General features: G+C 45.9%; 1 protein-coding gene across 1 annotated transcript in view; it reads left to right on the top strand.

Moving 5' to 3' along the window:
• The first annotated feature begins 1,291 nt into the window (after window positions 1–1,291).
• The window catches only part of THBS4 (thrombospondin 4), a 40,694-nt gene continuing 31,213 nt past the window's right edge, over window positions 1,292–10,772 (top strand). The window contains exons 1-3 of the mRNA XM_084304906.1: window positions 1,292–1,428; window positions 5,947–6,150; window positions 10,448–10,695. Coding sequence (XP_084161032.1) covers window positions 1,341–1,428; window positions 5,947–6,150; window positions 10,448–10,695 — 540 coding nt within the window. The 5' untranslated portion in view covers window positions 1,292–1,340. The remainder of the gene's footprint in view (window positions 1,429–5,946; window positions 6,151–10,447; window positions 10,696–10,772) is intronic.

The raw sequence follows: 10,772 nt of genomic DNA, 5'->3' as shown, positions 1-10,772 counted from the left end.
TCTGCTCCCACTGCTCTGTTTTTTCTTCTCACTCAGCTGTGCTGCTGCCAGCTGAAACCACCACATCATACTCTCACTTCCACCACATGGGCAGGGATGGTGGGAGTGAAACCGAGGCGCTTCTTACTGCGTGGAGACATACACGTAAGAGCAGTGGGGTGAGGACGTGGGAGCACATTGTGCTGGGACACACTGGTTACGTGGGGAGGCACTCTCCAGCCTTGCAACAGGCAGAGAAAGAAAACAGGCAACTGAAGGAGAGGGTCAGCGCTTACACGAATAGGCTAAGGAGCACAGTGTGTTCAACGGCATGGGGTACGTGCCACGTGTGAGGGCCACTAAAGGGGAGGTGGAATATAGGCCAGCTGAAGGTGTTTGAAAATCTCACTGCATGTGTTGGAGAGGAGCCCACGCCCGTGCCCTGCGCAGCCATGCAGGCAGACCCTTCCCTGCGCAGCGTGCTGTGTCTTGCCTTGCACACAATGAGCCCCCTGAGGGCTGTGCTCTTCAGTGCTTGTTAGCTGTACGCGCCACCTGATGTGGCTGAACACTAATCAACCCTACTTTGCTCCTTAACATAAAATTTTTCCTCACATTGTTGCCCTTGTTCTTATGATGCAAACAGCATCCGACAGCTCCGACTATTCCCACTGTGTGCCGGGCAGCAAGCTGGCAGGGGAGCAGCCACGGCTTCACGGCTTTCCTCTGCTGTGGCAGAGGTTTGTCTGCGGGGCTGCGGGGCACACAGGGACACATGGGGTGAGGAGGGGTGCACAAGCAGGTCGGGAAGCTCACTGCGTGCTGGTAGTTCATTCACGGAGTGCAGAAGCACCTGGCTGTCACCCGGTCCCTCGGGACACCTCCTGCTTTGCTGGCAGAACGCGCAGAGGGGGTCAGCTTGCCTGCCAGCTGGTTTCATGTGGACGTCGAACAAACCCAAATTTTGGGGCTGAGTCGCCCCCCCCAGGGGGCTGCCTTGCCTGTTCCCTCGCTGCTTGAAGTGTCAGCAGCACAGAGGCTGGAGTTTTCTGGAGGGGACAGAGCGGAGCAATGACACCCTGGGCGGATGTCATCGCCCCAACTTGAGTGCTCCTCAGAGACCCCCGCCGGCCCCGGAGCCGTACCCAGCCGGCCCCCTGCGGGCGGACCCCGACCCCCTCCGCCCCACAGCGGCCGAGCCCGGCCCCCGCCCGCCCCCTTCGGCCCAGGGCAGCCCGCCGCCGCCCCTCCCCGTTAAACAGCGGTCCCGGCGCGGAGCAGCTCGCCGTCCTGCCCTGCCTTTTACCCTCCTCTCCCTTCCCGTCCCCTCCTTTGCTCGGCCCGGCCCGGCCCTGGCCGCCATGGGGTGGGATGGCGGCGCTGCCCTGCTGCTGCTGCCCCTCGCCCTGCAGCTGTGCCCGGGCCGCGCCGCGCCGCCCGCCCCCCGAGGTAAGGCTCCGTGTCTCTATATCCATGCCTCTAGAGCTCCTTTCTTTATTCATTTGGCCTCCCCTCGCTCACAGGAGGCTCTGGGTTTGAGCCTCCCTGCTGCTGGCTCGGGGAGGGGAGCGCGCAAAGTGCCTGCCGAGCCCCCCTCCCTCTGCCCCTCCGCCCCGCCTGGATTCAGGTGTCCCTCGCTGCTCCATCAGCCGGCGTCTGCCCCCTCGAAAATCGGCAGAAATGGTGGATTTGGGGGCGTAGGGGCGCGCGGCAGCCGCCTCGAGCACCCGAAGTGTGCTCCGCAGCTGCGAGGTGCCGGCTTTTGAGCGAGGGGTGAACCGCGAGGCGATGGGAACGCGCCCAGCAGCTGCAGCTTGTAGAGTGCATCTTACACGGGGAAAAAGAGGCTGTCTAAATCCAGCCGTGCCTCGTACAGCTGCGTGGTGTGCGTACGAGGTCAGCACCTGCTTTGCTGTAGAGCGCGCATCAAGCGAGCTGCTGGCATTGTAATGTCATCCCTTGGCTCGGCAGGTGAAGCAGAGCTACAAGAGAGGTTAATTTGGCTGTGATTTCTGAAAGCCTGCATAAAAATCAGTCCTGATTAGAAATATTTCAGACAATTAGTCATCGTTGTTTAAAAAACAGTTCAACAAAATTGATTTTTTCTTTCAACGAAATGACTTTTTTTTTTTTTCCAACAAAATCAAGAAATCCACTTTCGCAGGGCAGCTGGCAGTGAAAGAGCCCGCTCTCAGCCTGGGAAATCTGTAAGCTTGTCAGCCCGAAATCACTGCAGTGGGGTCGGGCTTTCACTCGAGATGACTAATGGGTCAGTAATTATTTTGAAACATGCTGAGCAGTGGTGGAGCGCTATTTACGTATGTACGGTTATCATGGTTAGTTGTGACTGGAGAAGAATCCTGGAGGGTTTCTGAAAGCTGGTGAAACATAGCAGCACTATTAAGGGAAATAAGGGTCTTTTATTTTGTGTTCTGTGCTCTCCTGTGTCACTAGTTTATTTTTATCATGTCCCTTCCTGACATCCTATTTTCAGAGCTAATCTTGATGTTTTTGGTCACATCTCCAAAGATTGTTTTGCAGCAGTGTCCATGTGTAGGTGACCTCTTGTTACTGTTCTCATAGGAGGGTGAACTGGTCCCTTCAAACAAACAAAAACAAAACAAAACAAAACAAAAAAAAAAAAAAAAAAGAAAGAAAGAAAGGGGGGAGAGCTGGGGGAGAAGATTTTTGGTCTGTGCTGAGTGTTCTGAGTTCAACCTGGTGGGTACACACAGTGGCACTTGTGCTCTCAGGCATGCCCAAGCCATTGCTCTCACTGCATCAATTGAAACCAGATGCTTGTGCCTTCCAGCTTTGGCAGTCCTATCTTACCAGTTTGTTTTCAAGTCTGCCTTTCCAAGGAGAGAAAAGAAAAGATGAGATTCTTCTTAAAAATGAATTCTGAAATCCTTGTAGATCTTGTTCCTTCCAAACAAGCAATTCTCTGTAAGGTTTAAGAGCTGTCTGCCTGCCAGCTCTACTTAGGGTGGAGGATGGGAGGATGAGCTTTTCTTAACCCCACTGTTCTTCTGCTAACCACTTCTGCTAGCACATGTGTAACTTAAAGCAAAGTATAGATTCTCACACCTCTACATGCTATTAGTGAAGACACCCCAAGAGAGGGTTCAGTAACATGCTGCTGAAGGATCCAGATCAGGCAGCATGCTTTATGGAATGCAGCTATCAAGCAAACTAATCTGAGCATTCATTTAAATATACAAATTTAAAGAAATCAATTACATTTTTCTGTAAGGTTAGACAGAAGTTTGCTGGTGTCCAATCATTACTTTTATAATACTTCTGTGCTTTGTATGAAATCAACCAACAGAACTAGAAGTACTGAACAAAATGTGATAGCACACTTTTTTCCTGTCAGGCTTAAGTGCTGTATTGCAGTGCTCCATTTGAGGACACAGCTGTGTAGTAATGGTTATTGCCTGCAAAATGGTGTTGTACAGAGTAGTTAGTTGCATGTCAGGCTTTTGTTTGAGGAACTGTTTTGCTTTCTGTGGACCAAATGTGCTGAAATTCCCAGCCTTTTGCCACTGCTGTCTGAATCACCGATTTCAGTTGGAGCCATGATTGTCCTGGGTGCTGTAAATCTGAACTGAATGAAAGGGGAGAGAATTTGTTCGATTCATCTTAGGTATGTTTCTTAGTTGTTTAACAACAATATACAAGGGCGTGCAGGCCGTGGGCCTGATCCCTTTTGCATAGGGTGATTTGGGTGAGGAAATTGAGTGCACCCGCAGTAAGTTTGCAAATGAAACCACACTGGGGGGAAGTGTCCATCTGTTGGAGGGTAGGAAGGCCCTGCAGAGGGACCTGGACAGGATGGGTCGATGGCCAGAGGCCAATGGGATGAGGTTCAACATGGCTAAGTGCCGGGTCCTGCACTTTGGCCACAACAACCCCGTGCAGTGCTACAGGGCTGGGGCAGGGTGGCTGGGAAGCTGTGCAGAGGAAAAGGACCTGGGGGTGTTGGTCGATGCTCACCTGAACACGAGCCGGCAGTGTGCCCAGGTGGCCAAGAAGGCCAGCGGCATCCTGGCTTGTGTCAGGAATAGTGCAGCCAGCAGGAGCAGGGAGGTGATCGTCCCCCTGTACTCATCCCTAGTGAGGCCGCACCTCGAGTGCTGTGTTCAGCTTTGGGCCCCTCACTACCAGAAGGACATCGAGGCCCTGGAGAGGGCTATGAAGCCGGTGAAGGGCCTGGAACACAAGTCCCATGGGGAGCGGCTGAGGAAACTGGGGTTGTTTAGTCTGGAGAAGAGGAGGCTCAGGGGAGACCTCATTGCTCCGTGAAAGGAAGGTGTGAGGAGCTGGGGGTCAGCCTCTTCTCACAGATAACCAGTGCTAGGACTAGAGGGAATGGCCTCAAGTTGTGCCAGGGGAGGTTCAGGTGGGAAATGAGGAGACATTTCTGCTCAGAAAGAGCAGACAGGCACTGGGATGGGTTGCCCAGGGAGGTGGTGGAGTCACCGTCCCTGGGGTTCAAGGCAAGGTTGGACGTGGTGCTTAGGGACATGGTTTAGTGGGTGACATTGGTGGTAGGGAAATGGTTGGGCCAGATGCTCTTGAAGGTCTTTTCCAACCTTGATGATTCAGTGCTTCTATGAAAACTCTCAGTAGGATTGTAGGATCCTTGGACTTGGTATGGGTGTAGACTTGAGCTACGATCGATATTCTTCTATGAGATGAAGGGAAAAACATCTTCACTTCTTTTCTGGAAATAACATCAGTGTCCAAATGAATGGATGCTTTAGAAAGAGCAACAGAAGCAGCACAAAGATGGACTCTAATTTAAGGGAATAAGGTTTACCATATGGCTGTGGGTGGGACCACGTGCCCATATGATTGTGCTCTGAGCACTCTTGAGTGCCCTTCAGCTCACGGTGTATGGAAATACTGGTTTAGTAGGATGGTCCCAGCTTCATAGGTGATGGTCCGTCTCTGAGGGAAAAGGATGACCCAGCTCTGATAGGCCTATTGGAGTGGCAGTGGTGTGCAACTACTAAATATACCTGTATATTTAAATAGAGTTTGTGTATAGTCATTTATCAGTCTTCATTGGAAAGGTATAATGTACATTCTGCTCTGATGGAAGCAGGCTGGAATAAGACTTTACTGAGAATCTTCATGTAATAGGTTGAGCTTGGGGACATCACAGATTTAGGAACACTGAGGAATAACGCAGCTTGTTGTTTCAGTGCCATGAGGGGGATCGCTGGTGTACTTATGAGTATAATACTTAGACTCTTTGCTGATGTATTGTGCAAAAATTAAAAAGAAAAATTGGAAACAGATTTCACTATGCCTTCAGGGTTATTTTTTTGTCAGGCCTGTCTTTCTTTGTTATCTGTGCCAGAAGGGAAAGATGAGTCTTATTTATATATTATATCTTCTCAGAAGTCAGTGAAGTAAGAAGGAGGCTATGAATATCTTATTACTTACCTGGCTCTTTAGCATTTTAATTGATGCCCTGCAAATGTCATCAAAATATTTCTTAGGATAAGCACACTGGAAATCTGCATGAAATTTTGATGCTGGATTCTGAATGTAATAAAAATATTCATTTGAATTTATGAAAGCAGAAATAGTTTGAAAAGATTTCTGTTGAGGTACATTGCCAAAGACGTGAATCTTGGAGACCTACCTGGAAATATTTGAGGACATCAATTTGAAAACTATTTCTGTTTTTCTAAATTATCAATAATTCCTTTAAAAAAAAGTCACAGAAAGGTAGTTGGTTGCAACAAAATCTCTGTAATATTTTCATATTATTCACTTCTGTTTTCATATTCCTTATTTTAGGAAGGACATTTTGTGCAATTTTAGAGTATCTATATGGAAATAGAGAAGAGTGTGCAATCTTCTACAGGGTGGCATAGGGATGAACAACTTCCAGGTGGAGTTATTTTCTGCTCATTATTGCATTTAAGCTGCTGTTGAAACTTTATTTTTCAGTTATTGATCTTCTTTCATATTCCAACAAGAGAGTGGTAACAAACTTCCTGCAACAAGCACTTGGCGATCCTACGCTGAATGAAGTGTTCTTGCTCTCAACATTCAAACTGCAGCCAAAGAGCACAGCCACCATATTTGGCCTGTATTCATCAACTGGAAACAGCAAGTATTTTGAGTTTACAGTAGTGGGACGGATGAATAAAGGTGAGTTGTTTGGAGTAAGTAGAGTAAAACTAGTATGGGATCCATGGTTATTGCTACCTCACAGAGGGACATTGAAAATAGCGTGACTAACCTTTGTGCTTGAGTCATTCCTGCTGAGGGTTGTGTCCACTTAGCCCCCCCCCTCACAAGGCAAAAGAGTTGGCAACATCCACTCTCCCCTTCTGCTGCGTCCCTCTTGCTGGATGCTGCTTGCTCCTGGGCAGGGAAAGCTGACCTGACAGCCAGCTGGTATCCCTGCTCTACCATGCAGCTTGCTTTGAGTAATGCTGAGAAAGTGGGGGTGGGGGCAAAGTATTGGAGAAAGGAGTCAATTTTTTTTTCCTCCTTTTCTTCCCCCTTGGGACAGTCACTGGTTCTTATTACTTAGGAATGCGAGGGACACACGCACATGCCGCCTCATGCATATGAAAGGCCAGTTCTTGTTCCATTGACCCTGAAGGTTAGCTGTGACTACGCAAGACAAACATTCCTAGCACTTACAGGATCTTTTGGGTGAATTAAAGTGTATGTTCGTAATTTAATGAAATTGGTTCATTAGGAGGCAGAGTAGAAACTTCAGTAAATTTTTAGAAATGGATAGTTTTCATTATTCTCTAGACCGTATCTAGGATATATTGCAATATTAAGGTTCAGTGAAAAATGATCAGATGATGTAAATTATTGTTGCTCCATTGACTTCACCACTGCTATGATAATTTGTTGCTGTCGTTATTATGGTCAGGCAGCTGACTGAGCCTATATATAAGAAACTACTCAAAAATGTCAGTTGAGATACAGGAAAATTATTCTATATGCTGAAGAAAAGCACAACTTTTATTTGGGAAATGCAGGGAACTGAGTTGGATAAAACACTGGTAGTTTTATCAGGTCTACCAAAGTCTGTCTGAGGTCAGAGAATAGTAACTTTTCTGCTCTGTTTGTACTGAGGGCAGGTAAGAAGTGGTCACTCAGTCATATCAGTAACTGTAGTGCAGTTCCTAAAACTGTTTACTTAATTTCTAAATAAGTGATATATCACACATGCTTTCTCTCTATTCCTCTCTCACTTGTGCATGCACAAAATTATGCCTGTAAATGTTATATAGGAATGCATATGTATGTACACATGTGTATGTAAATAATTGTAAGCTCATCAAGCTTTTCAACTTGCAACAATACGTGCGTGACTGATAGTTACTGATATGTATGGTAAGTCTGTTATAATTAACAGACTTAGGAAGCTTCATGGTGGAAAGTTGCATGGTTTCTTTTGATTTTGTCCTCAGTATATTAGAGTTGTATTTGAAAAGTGTCTGTGACAGGATCGTAGTGTACAGATGGACAACGTGAAGAAGCTTCTACTGTCAGTGACTAGTGCCATTTTTATTCTGAGTAGTTGTAGGGCTCTTGTAACCTACCTGTTGTAAAGGACTGTTTGAACATGGGGAGACTTTTCACAGCAAGTCTGTTCTACGGAGGTCTCTTTGCCTCCTTGTTATTTTAGAGCACCTTGTTTAAGATGTATGGCACTGTGTGAATAGTAGGCAGTGTTTCACAGTGTTTTCACGTGTGATTTCTCTGGAAGTGTCAAGTGTCCCATATGGCTACTTCATACAGTAAGTTAAGCTGTATCCAGAAGATCATCACGTGAGCTGGAAGTATGGCGCGTGGGGGCTGTTTGTGATCCTCTCAAGGGTGGAGATCATCACTTCAGTGGTGAGCCAATGTTGGCATCTTAGCAAAACGTAAGGTTTAAATATCTGGGCTTTTGGAAGGATGCATACAGGCATTCCTCTGCATGATATTTCTGCTTACGCACCCAGGTCTGATTTAAGTAGCCCAAAGCCAGCCTCAGTTACCTTTTAAAATGCTACATATGAAAACTGTATTCCCTATGGTTTGCTGATGTTCTGTTTTTGTTATGGTAAACATGATAGTAAATATGTTCATAATACCAAAATGCTTTTTAAAGCACAAACTTTGTGAGAATTTTTTTCCCTTTGATTTGCTAAGTCCATACTGAGGTCTTGCCAGCCCAGCATTAGCTTACCTACGTGATGTAATAACTTTTGCCATGAATCTCTCACCATTTTATAGTCTTACTGGTGCAAGATACGTTGAGGTAAGATGTCCTAGGTGTATCTGAATTGCTGGGCAACTGCTTAACTTGTTTTGGTTAGAACAATGTGCTTCTTAGAGGCAAATTGCAAATGAAGTCTATGGGTTTCTTATTCTTTTTGAACAATTCCTTTCTGGAAAAAAACAGCAGTGAATACATAAAACTAATATAACTTAACAACTCTGTAAGGTGATTCCTACTTACTGTCAGGATTAGTAGTTTCACTGAAAGTTTGTTTCCTAAATAGAGCATGTGAGCCACTGAGCCTCAGGAATGTCAGTGTAAGATATCTTAGCAGCAAAAAATTAACACGGGGGCTTGGATGGGTTAAGTCTTATGGAGGCAGTGGTCCAGCAGAAATCTCCCTTCAAAAGCCTACTCTAGTTTACCAGATGGGTATTTGGCTTTGGCTGAGGAAGGAATACTTGATCATTCATCCAAGCCAGACTGCTGCTTGTCTTGAAACTGTTCTGGCAGGGTCTGTTTAGAGCCTTGCCACCATCTCTCCTCCTCCTTTAACTTACTGCTGCACTTGGTCACTATGAGTGCCGGGCCCAGATCCAAGGACCTTGCTTTTATACGACCCAGTGTGCATAATATTTACATAAGTAAAATGTCTGCAACATACTCTGTCTTGCCAGATCTTCGAGTTGGCCAATAAGTGCTAAATTTTAGCAAGTTCCTGGTGACCTCATGCACCTTTGCGGAAATCTCAGCGCTGGCAGCATTTTGACATAGACGGCAGTGAAAACATTCCTGATATTGATCACAGCTGCTGAGGCTTTAGCAGTAGTGTAGAATTGAAAGACGGAGACATACCCAGCCCTGTTTATGCTGGTATAAATCTGAATTAGTTTAATCATTAGACCTAGCAATTAAAGATTGTCAGGCATCTTCTGAGTTATTGGGTACATGTCCCCTACTAGCTGAAATAGCACGATGTCAGAGGGTACATTAGTAGTTGGAAGTTGAGAAGAAAATTTGTTACGTGAGTAGAAATGGCATGAATTCAGTAAGTGCTAGACTAATGGCTTCTCTGAAGCTGGTAAGAGCTTTTTCCTTCTATCATATCCACAATTTTTAGTCGTCCTCATTTCAGTGTAGGCATTTCTTGAAGATCAGAGTATGTGTGAGCTCTTGCTTGATGCAATAGTGGCAGTGCTCTGAACTTCAGACAGATGTTGAAAAGAGCTGGCACTTAACTACTTAGGTGCACAGTGTCTGTGCAGCTTGACTCCTCAGTGCATGGAACTGTTGCCACGAAGAAGTAAAGGACACGCAGAGTTGGTGATCAGTGGGATCTTTAAACCAAGGTCTTTTTAACACTGTAGAATTGTTATATGCTGTCTGGATGCTCTCAGCTCAGTTTCTGCAGATAGCTGTGTGCGTTCAGAGAGCTAGAGAGATTTTTGTGGAGAGAAATAGCTATCTGGTCTAAGAGATTTTTAGCTTGGAGATCCTAGCTTACAAATCCAATTTCCTAAGGAAGGAGACATTTTTAAAATTCTATGCCATATGTAAGAGTTTTTGTTTAGCTGCTCTTGAGGTTTTGATGGTGCATTTTATTTCTATTATCTGTTGCTTGAAGTATCAAATAGGTAATTCACAAAAGTCTTAAAGTAAGAGTGAGAAGGGAATCAGTCATCTTCAAGGGCGGGATGTGTCTTTTCTCCATTGTATTTTTGTTTTCGTATCTGATTTGTTAGAGTAAAATGCAGATTATCTCATCAGAATTGTGCTTTCTTCAGAGACGCATTTGGTTACACTGTCAGGTGGCTTTGAGTGCAATATGCTTCACTGAAGCTGATTTTCTAGTTGTACATTTCTGCTACCAAGTATTTCTAGGACTATCAGATATGTACCTGCCAAAGTGCTGACTGCATGCTGCTAGCTATAACTGCTACCTTTATCACCATTTTTTAGCACTGTGTGTCCTTAAGGTGATGTGTTTCATTGTTTAAGCCAGTTAAAAAGGCTTGAGCAAAGCAGTGGAAAACTTCCTACAGGCAGCAATTCCTTACACATCGGGCGTCACACAAGAGTTCTGGTAATTTGAGGGTCCACATCCCATTTATTCTTACCATGTCCAGAGAGCAATTACAGATTTCCACAGGATCTTTCTTGATCAGACATGGATTATTCGCTACCCTCTGATAGTCATTCTGTGTTTTGTTCCAGTGGTACTTCGTTATCTGAAGAGTGATGGGAGGTTGAACTCAGTGATTTTTAGCAACATCCAGCTGGCTGATGGGAAACCCCATGCTGTCATCTTGTGGCTGAGTGGTCTGCAGCAGGAATCAAGCACAATAGAGTTGTATCTGGACTGTCTGCAAGTAGGTGCCATTCAGGACCTGCCAAAAGCATTTTCAACTCTGCCTGAGAGGTCAGCAGCAGTAGAATTGCACATCTTCCAGAAGAAGCCACAGGTGAGCAGGAAAACTGGGAGCAGGGTGAGCACTTGGAGGGACCGTCAGAGATCCTCTGGATCACTGAATCCAGATCT

This window comes from Netta rufina (genome assembly GCF_964035555.1).
Source record: "Netta rufina genome assembly, chromosome: Z".
In the NCBI taxonomy this organism is placed as follows: domain Eukaryota; kingdom Metazoa; phylum Chordata; class Aves; order Anseriformes; family Anatidae; genus Netta; species Netta rufina.
This window is presented reverse-complemented; position numbering and strand designations above follow the sequence as displayed.